This window comes from Protobothrops mucrosquamatus, unplaced genomic scaffold, assembly GCF_001527695.2.
Source record: "Protobothrops mucrosquamatus isolate PMUCROS unplaced genomic scaffold, P.Mucros_1.0 scaffold_278, whole genome shotgun sequence".
NCBI classification, from domain to species: domain Eukaryota; kingdom Metazoa; phylum Chordata; class Lepidosauria; order Squamata; family Viperidae; genus Protobothrops; species Protobothrops mucrosquamatus.
Genome location: NW_015386354.1, coordinates 1,006,702 through 1,023,008, shown reverse-complemented (window position 1 = coordinate 1,023,008; position 16,307 = coordinate 1,006,702). Strand labels below are relative to the sequence as shown.

The 16,307-nt window shown below is 38.5% G+C and overlaps 1 protein-coding gene across 1 annotated transcript in view; it reads right to left on the bottom strand.

The window, feature by feature from the left end:
• The window catches only part of CUNH11orf80 (chromosome unknown C11orf80 homolog), a 16,255-nt gene extending 4,561 nt beyond the window's left edge, over positions 1–11,694 (bottom strand). Inside the window, exons 1-6 of the mRNA XM_029287260.1 lie at positions 11,677–11,694; positions 9,488–9,632; positions 7,672–7,772; positions 5,035–5,118; positions 3,972–4,027; positions 370–562 (exon numbers count right to left, since the gene is read on the bottom strand). Of these exons, the coding sequence (XP_029143093.1) occupies positions 370–562; positions 3,972–4,027; positions 5,035–5,118; positions 7,672–7,772; positions 9,488–9,632; positions 11,677–11,694 (597 nt within the window). The remainder of the gene's footprint in view (positions 1–369; positions 563–3,971; positions 4,028–5,034; positions 5,119–7,671; positions 7,773–9,487; positions 9,633–11,676) is intronic.
• Positions 11,695–16,307: the final 4,613 nt, after the last annotated feature.

The window sequence follows — 16,307 nt, the reverse complement described above, 5'->3', positions numbered from 1 at the left end:
ATACTCCTGGTGTTCACAGTTTGTTTTTGGAAAGATGATCACACCCAGGAGTCACTGTTTTAGTTTTAGTGTTATTAGAAATATATATATATATATATATATATATATATATATATATATATATATATATATATATATATATATATATATATATATATATATATATATATATATATATATATATATATATATATATATAGTTATACGTAGTTTTATATATATAACTATAGTTATATATAGATATAACTATAAACTATAACTAGGGGAGATACAGATAGCAGTGTTCCCGTATTTGCAAACCCAGGCCAATTGCAGGTTAAAGCATCCCTGGACTCACCTTTATTGATCTCTGATCAGAGCAAAGGATACAGAGGCAGCAAGTATCTTTGCAGGCTGGTTAGGGAAAGATTTCTGGCAGGGACAGAGGGACGCCGCAGGTAGGAGATTCAAGGCACCTGTGAAACCTCTGTCCACTAATTCATCTGGGATGAACAGACTGACTCGTCCACCGGTCACAAGGTGAATGTTATCACAGGATGGGATTACAGCCTTGCATTCTGATCTGTGAGGGAGGGAGAGAGGGGGGAAGGAAGGAAGGAAGGAAGGAAGGAAGGAAGGAAGCAAGCAAGCAAGAAAGAAAGAAAGAAAGAAAGAAAGAAAGAAAGAAAGAAAGAAAGAAGATGGAATGTGGAAGAAAGAAAAAGAAGAAAGGAGAAAGAAAGAAAGAAAGAAAAAAAGAAGAAAGAAAGAAAGAAAGAAAGAAAGAAAGAAAGAAAGAAAGAAAGAAAGAAAGAAAGAAAGAGAAAGAAAGAAAGAAAGAAAGGGGTTGATTGGTGATGGAAAACAGAAGGAAATAAATAGTAAATTAATAGCAGATTAATCACAGACTAGATCACTCTTTTGCAATCTAACCCTGTTTGCCCATCATATTTGAAGAGTGACTAACTGAGAGATGAAGTTAAGTCAACTTTCAATTTACATTAAAAAAAAATCAACCTGTTAACAGTAGCAAACCCTTCACAGATAAATGTGGATTAATTCCTGTGTAGAACAAATTCAGCTACCAGAACAATTAAAAAAAATATTTATTGTATGTTAGTAGAATAAAATTAGCGGAATTCCTAGGAGATGAAAGATTGTAAAGGAGAATTAAAGGAAAAAGAAAGCATTACATAGCAAGGAAAGGCAGTCAATTGTTTTTTGTCAATGCATTCATGGCTCAGAGCTATTCTGCAGTATGGTGGCATAGAATCTAGAATAGAATAGAGCTGGAAGGGACTTTGGAGGTCTTCTAGTCCAGCCCCCTGCTCAAGCAGGAGAACCTATACCTAGAAATATCAGTATTTTAAAATTACACTTATTTAAGCATCTCATCTTTCTGTTAAAATGCACAGCATGGTTTACAACATCATGAAAATATAATTTTCAAGGATAAAATTGTGCAAGTATCAAACTTTTTTTTTTAAAAAGCAGCAAATGAAAAGCCAATATAGAATGTTTTTTCCCCCAAGTGAGGTATAAGTCTCAATTCCATAGATTCCAAAGGACAACGCCCTTCGCCAAGTATCAAAATGTGAAGAAAAAAGTTTGTGCAGGCAAAGTTCAAGATTCTTTGCTTATCTATGCCAAAGGCAGGGCGCCTCTAGAGCTGACTTGCTTATTTCGATTTATAACCAGTCTTTGTACCCACATGACATGCAAGTTCTTAATTAACAGACTAGACACATGATATATAAAAATACAACTATCCAGGCTCCACAGCACAACAAAACTGTATAGGGTCTCCTGCTTGAGCAGGGGGTTGAACTGGGAGGTCTTCAAAGTCCCTTCCAACTCTGTTATTCTGTATTCTGTGTAAAACAAGTGTATACACATTCCAAAATTATGCTAGATTGGTCTTGCCATGTGTTATTTCCCATAGATACGCTTAAACAGAAACGAAACATTGAATAACGGAGTTGGAAGGGACTATTGGGGTCTGCTAGTCCAAGCCCAGCTCAATTTCTGACAAATTGCTATCTGGTCTCAAATGTGTGGCATATTAAACAGAGAAACAAACGGCGTATTAAATATAGATATATTTCTAGAAACAATGGTGATTGGGCTTTAGGTGTGGATGATGGAATTTAAACAAGGTCATGGGAATCTGCAGTGCAAGTAAGAGGACAGGTGTGAGGATGGACTCTGTGTCTCTCCTCCTCATTGCTTGTTACAAAAACCAGGCCACCAACCTTTTGCTTCCACATCCACCAGGGGGCAGTGCAGCTTAGGAAACTCCCTTTTAAGTGTCCTCTTTCAAATCATATTTCCGCAGTTCGACTTACGGCTACAATTCATCCCGAAATGTCTGTTGCTAAGCGAGACGGGTGGTTAAATGAGTTTTACCCCATTTTACCACCTTTCTCGCCACAGCTGTTCACTGAACCGCTGAAGTTTTTAAGTTAGTTACGCGCTTGTTAAGCGAATCCGGCTTCCCCATTGACTTGGCTTGTCAGAAGGTTGCAAAAGGGGATCACCTGACCCCAGGAGACACTGCAACCGTCATAAGTACATGTCAGTTGCCAAGCGTCTGAATTTGGATCACGTGACTGCAATGGTCATTAAGTGTGAAAAATGGTCATGACACTTTTTTCCAGTGCCGTTGTAACTTCAAACAGTCACTAAATGAATGGTTGTAAGTCAAGGTCTACTTGTAGATGGGGATGGATGTAGCCAGCTACTGAGGCCGATTGTCACAGGGATAAGATACTGTAATTTATTTGTCTACACACAGTAACTAGGAATTGGCCTCCAACCAATGGCAAACTAATTAATCTGGCTGGTTTAGGATGCATAAACCCAACTTATCTTTATTAAGGACTAACAAATTTCAAACTAATTAGACATGCTTCAACTAGAATCGTCTACATCTTGACAATAAATAAATAAATCCCCCCAGCTAGTCAGATTCCAGGAACAAATGCTGGGCACCATTTCCACAATCTGGTTTTAAGGATGACCTTGTATTTATGAGACTCCATCAGTCAGCCTCTGGAGGAGAAATTCTTTCTCCCAAACTGCTTACCTCATAAAATGTCTCCCATCAGTAAGTAACCTGGTTCCATCTGGCAAACATGTGCTGACTTTCCCTTCTGGGCTGAAGCACAGAATGTGGAGATGTTGCAAAGTCACTGCATTTATCATAATTATAAATGAGAACACCGATTAAAGCACAAGGAACAGCCTTTATGTTATCCCCTTTGAATTCACCGCGCTTCCAGTTGCTGTTGCAATCAAAGCTTTACATATCACAAGACATCGTGCAGGTTTGTGTGATGCTGACTCAATGCTTGGGTAAATCTTGGGTAAATCTGCCCAATTGTGTAACAAACCCTGGTCAAACAAACCATGGATTCATTCAAGGTGCGGTCCAGGCAAAAGGAACTATTGAAAACATGCCCAAAATTCTATGTGGTTTTAGAGAAGCATAGTGATTTAAAGATAATCCTTGACTTACAGTCACAATTTTGAACGTGTGACCGTGGGGATGCTACAAGGAAAATGGATAGATAGATATGAATCAATTGTTCTGTTTAGTCTCATAGTTCCAGTCAGAATCTGGCTTACTAGAGTTCCAGACAGAACATTTTTTTGCAAAGGTCCTTTAAAAAAAAAGACATAGGTTTTATTTTCCTATGTCCCACTTCTTAAATCAAATAATGATGATATTGTATTTAATAATAGTCAAGGTTTACCATGAAGAGAAAATGTTTTAAGGGACTGCCAAAGTTATAGAGGAGAGATACATTTCATTTCTCTTTCCCCAAACCTGGAATTAAATTCCTTCTGTTACTCTTGTTTTAAGCCGTGTTTAATGATTGCCTTTTCATATCGAGTCTTTGAACAATATATATATATATATTTATTTATATGGTTTAATTGTATTAGTCTACTCTACAGCTGCCGGTATAACTTTGTAGATGTTTACTTACCTATATGTCTCAGCGGAGATGTTGCCGTTAACTTTTACACAGTAATGAAACTTGATCTATAAAAATAGAGGAGCAGAAAATCAACAACTCACGAAATAAGAAATATAGGAAGTGATCTCAATAGGGAATCAGTCTTCATATTGGTACACTTTGTAGATAGGTAGTCCTCGGTTTACGACCACATTTGGGAGCAGAATTTCCACTGCTAAGCAACAGACCCGAAATTACAATCTTTTTTTACCTGGGTTCTTAAGCAAACCACTGCAGTTGTTAAGTAAAACATGTGGTCATTAAATGAATTCAAATTCCCTCATTGATTTTGGATTGTCGGAAGCCTGCTGGGAAGGTCACAAGTGATGATCAGATGACTCCAGGATGTTGCAATTCTCATAAATGCATTCCGATTGCCCAGCGCCCAAATTTTCATCATGTGACCATGGGGATGCTGCGATGGTCGTAAGTGTGAGGACTGGCCCCAAATAATTTTTTTCAGTGCCTTTGTAACTTCAAACCGTTGCCAAACGTATGGTTATAAGTCAAGGACTACCTGCATTCCACAGTGACTGTTTTATTGTTTAGGATACATTTAAATTACTTATTATTATTCAGGATTTCAGGCATAGCAGGGTTTGAACTTTACCCACAAGCTTCTCAGCTGTTACCCCAAGCGACATTCTCACCCAGGAAAAGCAATTTGGTATCCCAAAATGCACTCCCAGATCCAAGTTACACTCTGAAAGTATTAGCAAAACTGTGGTTTAGTGGGATGTGAAGCTAACCAGCATATGTTGCATCAAATCCCACAGACGTAGTCATCCATCACGACCACTAGAGTTTGATAAGATTTGCCCTCCTTACTAAATAAAATGATTTAAAAATAGCAGAGACAGGTTGAGGCTGGATCTGGTAACCAAGTTGCTTCAGAGATAGAGAGACAGAATTTTCTCTTCCTATGCAGCTTCTTAAAACCCTTGGCAGGTTTTAAGTTGGAAAGTAGTCATTTGGTCCCGAGGAAACCTGGAACACGATATTTAGCAGATCACAGTGCAGGGGAATCGCTTACCGTGGTGTGCACGAGGCTGGTCCTATGGATGAACTGTTTCAATGTGGCACTGTCCTCCTTGAGGACTTCGGATTTCTCACGCAGCTGAAAAGTCCAAAGAGAGAGAAAGTTAATGTGTCCTTTTCAAAACCTTTAACTGAGGTTTTAGTGCATCCCTTCAGTCATTCAAACTTTTCCATTGATTTCTTACCCATCCCCTCAGCATGGCCACCAAACCCAAAGCTTTAACGTGAACACCAAAGGTAAAGGAAAATATATTTTGTAATGCGGTGACCACTTTTGGTCACCGCATGAACAAAAAAGATGTTGAGATTTTGGAAAAGGTGCAGAGAAGAGCAACTAGGATGATTAAAGGCCTGGGGACTAAAACATATGAAGAACAGTTGCAGGATTTGGGTTAGAGAAAAGAAGGACATGATAGCAGCATTCCAGTATTTGAGGGGCTGCCAGAAAGAAGAGGGGGTCAGCCTATTCTCCAAAGCGCCTGAAGGCAGGACAAGAAACAGTGGATGGAAGCTAATCAAGGGAAGAAGCAACCTGGAACTAAGGAGAAATTTCCTGACAGTTAGAACAATTAACAGGCTTGCCTTCAGTAGTTGTAGGTGCTTCAACACTGGAGGTTTTTAAGAAAAAAAATGGACAGCCACCTGTCTGAAATGGCATAGGGTCTCCTGCTTGAGCAAGGGGTTGGACTAGATAGAAGACCTCCAAGGTCTCTTCCAGCTCTATTCTGATTGAGCACACTCTTGTTTCAAAGAAACAAATCTGAGATGCTAAATACGGATATTGGTTTAGCTTTACCTTGTTACAGCATTAACGAAGTCAAATGGACTGTAGATTTTGATTGATTGATTGATTTTTTTGCAATCTTTCCCCTGTTCACAACCCAGGTGTCATAGGTGGTGAAAATGATGTCAGCAACCATTTTGGAACAGACTCCACCCAAACTGTTCTACCCAACCATTCTCCTGAAATGAAATCGGGCCAAGAAAAGCCAGAAAGAACAGCTGCAGCTGTTGTTTTTCTCCTGTGCCTGGGAAGCTATGAAGATTTGGATTCTAGAACGCTTCCTCAGATGTTTGAAGGATGCTAAGAACAGACCGTCCAGAAGTTAACCGTATTATTTTCTGGACCAAGCCCAACATGGCATTGTCATGCATCTTTGTATGGAACTTGACTTTTTAAAAATGCAGAGGCACGCAACAGTGATGGGGAAGAGGGCTGAGAATTACCAGGATCAGAGCAAATTAGGACCCTCCTTTCTTTACCGGCTCTGCAGTGACTATCTGCATCTACCAGGGTTGATACTGTATATTTGGACAAATTCAAAGATTTAGCATTGATATTGATCTTCAGTCTTCTGCAGAGCAGGTTTATTGCTCAACAAACAATATCAGCAATGTGGAATCAGAGACTTTTTTGAGGAGGAAGTGTGTGATGGAAAGAAGAAACAAATTATTAAAGAATAACAGAATAACAGAGTTGGAAGGGACCTTAGAGGTTTTCTAGTCCGACCTCCTGCTCAGGCAGGAGACCTTATACCATTCTGAAAAAAATTCCAGTGTCTTCTTAAACATCTCTGATGATGGAGCAACAACTTCTGAAGACAAGCTATTCCACTACTACTACTACTACTACTACTACTACTACTACTACTACTACTACTACTACTACTATTACTACTACTACTTCTTCTTCTTCTTCTTCTTCTTCTTCTTCTTCTTCTCCTTCTCCTCCTTCTCCTTCTCCTCCTCCTCCTCCTCCTCGTCCTCCTCCTCTTCCTCTGTCTAGATCAAACTTTACACTGCCAGAATGAAGCCACCTTCTTGACACTGACATTGGCCACTGATTAATTGTTCTGTCAGGAAATTTGGTTCTCTCCCTGATTGGTTTCTACCCATTCCCTCTTGTCCTGCCTTCTGATACTTTGGAGAATAGGTTGATTCCCCTCTTCTTTGTGGTAGCCCCTAAATATGGAAACACTGCTTTCATGTTGCCCCTAGTTACTTCTTTTCATTACATTAGACAGACCCAATTCTTGCAATAGTTTTTCATATGTTTTTATACTAGGGTATATTCTGTGGGGAAAGTATCTTATTGGACAAGAACACATGTTCATTGGTCCCTTTAGTGGTTGAGGAAGCTAGCTATGTTTATCCTATCAAAGAGAAGGGGGGACAAGATAGCTGTCTTCCAGCATTTGAGGAGCTGTTGCAAAGAAGAGGGGATTGACTTATTCTCTAGAGCAGCAGAAGACAGGACAAGAAGTAATAATAATAATAATAATAATAATAATAATAATAATAATAATAATAATAATAATAATTAATAATAATAGTAGTAGTAGTAAAGTTGGAAGGGACCTTGGAGGTCATCCAAGGATGGAAGTCCTCCAATGGATGGAAGCTTGTTAAAGAGAGATCCAACCTAGAAGTAAGGAGAATTTTTCTGACAGTGAGAAAAATTAATCAATGGAACAGCCTGTTTCCTGAAATTGTGGGTGCTCCATTGCTGGAGGTTTTCAAGAAGAGAATGGACAAGCATTTGACTGGGATGGTATAAGGCTCCTGCCTTGAGGCTTCCAAGGTCCCTTCCAGTCCTAGGATTCTAATAATGCTCATTGTGGTATAGGCTAACCTGAAAGGAAAGCTGAAAAGGCATGGTATGCAGAGATTCATGAGGACACCCTCTTCCGTGCAAGGCGCCACTCTGGCAGAAAGGCAATAAGCCTTGTACTTCTGTGGAAGGAAAAATTTAGTGTCATGAGACAACACTGCAAGACATATACAGAATTCCTGTTCTCCAAAGAACAGGCATGAATACTTAAGATTCCCTTCTATCGGTTGATACAAGAAAGCAAGCAGCAGCAAAGAGATCATATCAGCCTTTTAATATACAAGTAGTCCTCGACTTACCATGATTTGTTTAGTGAATGTTTGAAGTTACAATGGCACCCAAAAAAGTGACTTATGACTGGTCCTTGCACTTATGACCATCACAGTATCGTCATGATGAAAATTTGGGCACTTGGCAACTGGCATGTACTTATTTCCCAGCTGGCTTCTGACAAGCAAAGTCAATGGGGAGAAGCTGGATTCGCTTAACGACCATGTGATTCATTTAAAAATTGCAGTGATTTGCTTAACAACGCGGCAGTAAAGGTCATAAAATCGGCTGCAACTCACTTCAACAACCACCCTGCTTAGCAACAGCAATTCTAGGCTAGATTGGTCGGATCCACCAAAATCACTTTTAAAATCTCAAATAATATTAATTATTTGAGCCAATTATGGTTCTAAGTCCAGGAGTATCTGTATACACACACACGTATATACACACAATTTTTGTTTAAATGTATTAGCTGCCCAGCTCAAAAACGTTAATCAAAAGATATTAATTAGCCAAGATATAATGTGGCATTTTCCAACTGATATTCTGAAAAATGCCTGTAGAGGAAAAAATCATGAAATGGTTGTATGAATAAATCAGAAGGAAAGTGGGAGCACTGTTTCTGGCTAACAAATTTTATGACAAGGCATAAGCTTTTATGAAGTGAGCTGCAGCTCATAAAAGCTTAGGCCTTTTATTAAAATTTGTTGAAAAGTTTGCATTTGTAAATGTGCCCACCACGACAAGAAAAAAATCAATAAAATCTTATAAAAAAAATAAAATAAAATTTGTTGAAAAGGACTACCAGACTCCTCCTGATTTGGGACTAACGTTGACTAACCTGCCTCTCCTCCTACAATGTCTACAATGTCCATTCAGGTATCTCAGAACCCATCTATTCCTGTTCCTATATTGCACAGCTCGTATTGTATTGTATTATTTACAAAAAAAGTATGTAAGTAAAAAAAACCACAGAAATGAATGAGGTCTCAATCTTCTTGCTTTAAAAGATTATCAATTTCTTTAATGTAGCAGAGCTCCTGTTCTGATTCTTGAGGGCAACTTCAATATAAGGAAACCACTCAAATGCAATAGAATCTCCTCAGGATGACTCAAGAAATATTCAGAAGTTGGGCAAATTCATATATCTATTAAATCCACAATAAGATTTGTTTTGTTTTGGGGAAAACCTGGTCAAAATGTATTAGTGGCTAAGTGCTGTGAGAACTGAATGTTGGGCTGGATTAGCTCTGATCCACCAAAAGCACTCCTTAAATCTCAAATAATGTTAAAATATTTACCTTTGAATGTTAGGTCATTCAGGATTTTGTGGCACAAATCACCTTTTGCAGCAACTGCATGGAACAAATCAAAGAACCACTGTTATTAATTTTGTTTAAATCTGTGGTGAGGCTACAAGTGAGCTGTATTATTTGTGCTCAACACGTTGTAGGAACATAGACTTATACCTTAAGTTTATTTATTGGGGATTGCATGTTGATTTTTAGTTTCCTGAAAAATAACTGCTCTGAAAGAAATATACTGTAAATCTGATTATACTCACTAATGGCAGCACAGTGGGACTGGTTCACACGCTGGGGAAAATCTTGGATGTCCAAAGAAATAACGATTGTTCCTTCGAGCATGGAAGATCTTTCCAACTGTTTCCCCTTTTTACCCTGAAGTTGAATGATCAGAAATTCTAAAATCTGAAATGAAAGAAAGGGCTTGGTAAAACAGCAGACAAAATTTGTAAGCATCATATTCTGGCTTGAGAAACAACAGTGTTCCTTATGTCTTCATTTGAACCTCAAATCTGAAAGTACAACGGTCCTTGAAATGGGAGGCCTAGTGGACTGGTGATGCTAAAAATTGAACAATAAATAAAAGCATCAGTTTTGCTGGTGTTTGGTTACCCTTGCCTGTGGGCATTTTTTTAATGTTCCAATCTTAGATCAACTCTACAATTTTGGATTTCTTTAACCATTTTTTTCCTTTTATCATAGTGATTCCATTTTGTGTAGTATGCTAGCCAACTAGCAGATTTCTAACTAATTTCCCAAATATGCATTCCTTCTAAAAGATGCGAAAAAACGTTTTTTGTTATTGCTTAGCTGTTTTTTAAATTCAGTCTCTCTTCATCCAGCTCCTTATTCTTACAGAATTATTACTGGGGGTGGGGGGTGTTATTTGGTTGGCTTGCTTCCTTAAAACCATTGAATTATAAGGTGCTCTTAATCATGTTGGAAAATGGAAAGTAGCAAACAAGCGAAGCGAACCCTATAGAATAAGTGTTGCATAAACAACAGGAAATAAAGAATGCTTGGACCTGGATACCTCCGAGACCGCCTTCTGCCACAGATTCCCTCCCATAGACCGGTACGCTCCCACAGAGCGGGCCTCCTCAGGGTGCCGTCGGCCAAGCAATGTAGGCTGGCGACCCCCAGGGGGAGGGCCTTCTCTGTGGGTGCCCCCACCCTCTGGAACGAGCTACCCCCCGAGATCCGGATGATTCCGGATCTCCTTACTTTCCGCCGCGCCCTCAAGACATGGCTTTTCCAGCAAGCGGGCCTGACCTAGGGAGGATTTTAGGTAGGGACGATTTTTAGCAAATTTTAATTGACACACAGCTTCTAATATTTGGCTTTTAATTTGGTTTTAGGGGGTTTTTTTGTTTTCTGATGTATTTTGTTTGTATCTGTTTTAATATGCTGTGCACCGCCCTGAGTCCTACGGGAGAAGGGCGGTATATAAATTAAATTATTATTATTAAAAACTTTGGCAAAACACACAGGAAGTAAAATGTGAATTGAAATAGCTTCTTGCAATCCTAGCAACACTATTTTCTGTTTCACAAAAAAGTTGCTTCAAGTAGGAAATTATCATAATGCCTAAATTTATTGTCATTCCATATTTTGATTTCTTTTTAACAGGGATGAAAGGATGCAATGGATGCATCGTTAAATTTATTTTAATACAAGATGGAAACAACCTGGATAAGTCTTGGAGAAATTCAATCAGAAGTACTTTGCCACATTTGGCTTCATGGAGGTATTCTTTGACTTACAACCGTTCGTTTAGCGCCTGTTCAACGTTACGATGGCACTGATAAAAGTGACTTTCCACTATCCTCACAGTGGCCCTCTAGTCACATTATCAAAATTTACGTATGTATTTATGATGGTTACAACATTCCAGGGCCATATGATCACCATTTTTAACATTCACAGCTGACTTCTGATAAGCAAAGTCAATGGGAGAAGCAGGATTCGTTTTATGGCCACATAAAGAGTGGTGATTTGCTTAATAACCATGGCAAAAGAGATCATAAAATCAGACACAATTCATTGAACCACCATCTCGCTTAGCAACTGAAAGTCTAGTGCCCATTGTAGTCATAAAGCTAACTGTGGTTAAGAAGCTATAGACAATCATAGGTGATCGCTTGACTGAAGAGACAAATTAAGTGAAGATGACAGGAAGCTTCAGGACTATGAAACGATGGGATAAATTAGGGGTTACAGAAGAGATCCTAAAAGAAGACACATTTCTCATTTTTATTTTTTTTTTAAAAATAATTGGTACTGTGGCACATGGACGGATTTAATTTCCTCCCGTTGAAAGTCCACCTCCAGCAGCTGTTAGCCACATTCAATAGGAAAGCACGGAGTCGTGTGCTGACATCAATAAGGATAAATAATGCATTACACTAATGTACGTGGTAATTGTTAAAATTAAGAAAGATTACTGTACAGCTGGTCTGGAATCCATGCCCTCAATATCTCTTAATATTCCTGACTATGATTCAGAATGGCTAAGGCTAATGAGAGGTGTAGCTCCAGAGTATGAAGAGAACGTTTTGGTCTTCAATCTTTGTTATGTTTAAAGGAGTCAATCTCGTATCAATACTTTTTACCTCTATTTTATCTGTGAAGCCTTCTTAAACTAAGTTAGGGCATTGACTTACTAATTCCAGTGCTGTATTTGGAGGGCTGCGATTCTTGGTTACTTGAGAATTTATGTTAGTTTATTTTCAGCAAAAGGGAACAGGGATCTCAGTCTTTCCTGCTAGCTACAGAGCTGCTTCCTTGCTTTATTAAAAAAAATTCTGTTTTTTTTTTCTTCTTTAGGAGGAAGGAATGAGTCTTGTGATATTCAGTGAGGCATCCCCAGACTTTTTTTTAAATAACTTTTAAGATGAACAAAGAGGTCAAGATCTAGGATAGGCTGTTTTACTTTAAAATAAGATGTATGGCACCAAGAACTTTATCTTTACATTATCCAGATGTTTTGAGAGATGTGGAACTGGTTTGGATGCACAGGCGAAAATAAACACTTTGTTCCAGACTGCCTGACATGACCAAAGAAGGATAGACAGTCACAGCTTGCAAACTGAGGATCTGGTTTCCCAATGTCTAAACAGGAGAAATTCTGTACAACCCAGAAGCTATTATCTTCTGTTTGTCTTTTGATCATATAATTAATCAAGAGAAGTAAGGTTGTTCTTAATGTGCTTATGCTGGCCATCTGGTTAGACAAGGTGATGGGTTTTTTTAAGGAAGAGAAGAATCTACCTCTGGCAAAAATATTTACAACACGTCAGAATTGGTTACAAAAGCGGATTACCACTGGGGCTGCTTCATATTGTTATTGTTATTACTGGTCCATCATACTGTACCAACCACTCCAGGGCTGAATTGAAGACACAAGGGCTATATTCATCTTGTTTGATCTAATAAGGCACCAGGCAGAAAGCAGGAGGCAGTGAGTTCAAGTTCTGCCGTAGCTATAAAAACCGGCTGGGTGACTTTGGGTGATCACTCTCTTTCTCAGCCCAATTCATCTTACAAGATTGTTGTTGTGGGGAAAATAAGAAGAGAAAGGTGTGTTGGATGTGTTCTCCACCTTTAGCTATTTGTAAAAATAATAAAGGCGGGAACAAATTACATGCACACTAATTTATATTACTAATTAGTATTAGTCCTTGACTTATGAACACAGTTGGGACAGGAATGTCCATTACTGGAGGATAAGGCTGTTACGTGAGTTATCATGTGATCATACCAAATTTAACAACTTTTTTTTTGCTGCAGTGGTTAAACGAATCCAGCTTCCCCCCTTGACTTTGCTTGTTAGAAGTTAGCTGAGAAGGTTACAAATGGGATGCTGGAACAGTTGTAAATACCAGTACATACCAGTTACCAAATGCCCAAATCGCAATTATATGATTGTGGGGATACTGCTCAGTGTGAGAACCAGTCTTCTTTTTTCAGCGCTCTTGTAACTTCAAAGTCACTAAAGAAATAATTATAAGTTGAGATCAATAAGCCATCGATAAACTTTGCTATTAAATAATAAGTGCAATGCACAACAAGCAGGCTTTGTAACTAAGTAGGACAAATAAGAAGAAAAAGAAAGCAGAATGGCTGTGTTCATTAACAATTCTGTACCCCAAGAGACAAATTATATTTTTACTTAATTGATGGTTTGTAAATACACTGTCTATGATTCCACAACATTCTAAACCACAAATTATGCATTCTCATTATCGTTGCCCAACCCAGCCCATGTGTACTTGTGAAATTACACAATGGCCAATGATTCTTTGAAAAATCTAGACTGGATCCAGCCCCAAACTGGACCACATAACTGCCACCATGAGTTTTAAATCAATAGAAGTGATATTGGATTGTGATCCATCTGGATTATTTATAGAATACCTGGTATTAATTATTTTTTTAAATAAAGTTTTGTTAGGGGAAGCATTGGCCTACTTCAAATGCTACCGAAGAGATACTTGGCTTAATATCTAGATTAGCTAGTTGAAATTCAAATAAGAACCTCGGTTTCAAATGCAGCACAAACTCTTGCTTAAAACAAGTCAAGTTTCCAAAGTTAAAGGGCAAAGTGTGATGTTCAATCTGAGGTTTGTTAACGGGTCTACAAGCATATGTATGAGTATTATGTATCTGTGTACATGTTTATATGAATGTTGATGTGTGGATGTTGGTATATATATTCACGTCTATCTATCTATACATGTATGCCTACACATGAATGTAATATACGCAAGTATGTATATATTACATATATGTGGTATGTGATAAACATATATATGGATACATGTGTGCAGGGCTTTTTTTGTCATAGAACGCCCAGAACAGAGTTCCGGCACCTTTTTGGGATGGAACCTTGTAGGGTAGGCAAGGCGGGTTGTATGACGTGTGTGAGTTCCGGCACCTTTTTTTTTTTTTTACAAAAAAAAGCACTGCATGTGTGCACGTGTGTGTGTGTGGGAGTGTCTATATATGTATGTGTGTGCATATATGTGAGTGCATGTGTCTATATCTATGTGAATATATATCTATATGAATATATATCTATATGAATATATATCTATGTGAATGAATATATATATATATATATATATTAAGAATACTAGTGAAAATACGACTCTTGGGAATATCCATTTGTTAAAATAATGATCACCAAGAGAATACTTAAACAGAGTTTAATTAATCAACCTAGCTTTTGTCAAAATACATATGACATCGTCAGGGTTAAAAGGCAAGTAAAAAGTCCCCCTTTTTACTTGCCTTTTAACCCTGACGATGTCATATGTATTTTGACGAAAGCTAGGTTGATTAATTAAACTCTGTTTAAGTATTCTCTTGGTGATCATTATTTTAACAAATATATATATATATATATATGCATCTATTTATCTATATCTAATCTATATATCTATATGTCCATGTCTATACCTATATGTGACTATATCTATATCTATATGTGACTATATCTATATGTCCATGTCTATATCTATATAGCCATATGTCTATATCTATATAGCCATATGTGGTATATAGATGTGTTTGACAGTGTATCTAAAAACAGGTATGTGTCACTAATATGTCTGTCTGTGCGTGTGCGCGTGTGTGTGAGAGAGAGATACGCGCGCACCCCCCCTCACAGGCGCGCGCCCCCCAAGCGCGCACCATCTTGACGGCCGAGCCCGCTTCCCCCTTCATGGCTTGCTTTTCCCGCCCAGCTTCGCCTCAGGGTGCGCGCGCCTGCGCGCCCGCGCCCTCCCCTTCTCCGCCTTTCCTCCCCTAGCGCCCCCCCACCCTGCGCGCGCCCCCGCCTTCCCGCCAAATCTCGCATCGCTTCCCTCAGGCGGATTCTTCTAGTTCCTTTTCTTTTGAGCTCCATTTTTCCCTTCCTTTTCCCCCTCCTCCCCATTCCCCAAGGGTAAATAATAGCAAATATAATCACGGAATTACCAGGAATGGCTGCATCCAGACCTATTGTATTTGTTACTTTTTTAAAAAAAATTATTGTTATTCCTATGTGCCTTTCTGAAGCTGCCCCATTTCTGGAGGGCTCAAGCTGAGCGGAAATTAGCTTAAAGAAACCCTCGAAATAGACCCCACCAGACAGCAGAGAAAGAAGTTGGCTATCCTGAAGAAGGAGGCATAAAATTAAAATAGAGTAGAGTGGAGTGGAGTGGAATGGAATAGAATAGAATATAGAATAGAATAAAATATAGAATAGAACATAGAGTATAGAGTAAGAATAGAATAGAGTAGAGTAAAATAGAGAAATAGACTAGAATATAGGGTAAAATAGAATAGAATTGAGTAAAATATAGAATGGAATATGTAACAGAATGGAATCAAAATGGAGTAGAATAGAATATAGAGTAAAATATAGAATGGAATATAGAGTAGAATAGAATAGTAAAATAGAATAGAATATAGAGTAAAATATAGAATAAGAATAGAAAAGTATGATATAGAGTAAAATAGAGAAATAGACTAGAATATAGGGTAAAATATAGAATAGAATTGAGTAAAGTATAGAATGGAATAGAATAGGAATAAAGAATAGGATGGAATGGAAGAATGGAATCGGAATAGAATAGAATAGAATAGAATAGAATAGAATACCAGCCAAGTGTGATCAGACACAAGGAATTTATCTCTGGTGCAGTTATTAAGTTTATTCGCTGCCTATCTTACCACAGGGCAAAATCTCTCCCTGGGGGAGCCCATAGCACCATCAGAACCCAGGACCCTCCAGGCTCACCTAAAGGGGGGCAGAAGAGGGGCCATTTCAGTCTTGGGGAGGAAAGAGCGCCCAAGGGCAGAGGCCACAACTGAGAAGGCTCATTCCTGGCTCCAGTCAGGTGGCATTGCTTGATTGAGAGGGCCTGAAATGTGCCCACTCTGATGGCACAAGATGGGTAAACGCCACAGGACACAGACCATGACCCTCAAATTACCAGGCCATGGGCCCTGGAGAGCTTTATAGCAAGCAACAACTTCTATTGCACCCCAAATTAAGCAAATCACTGCTGTTGTTAACTTTACCTATAGGGGATT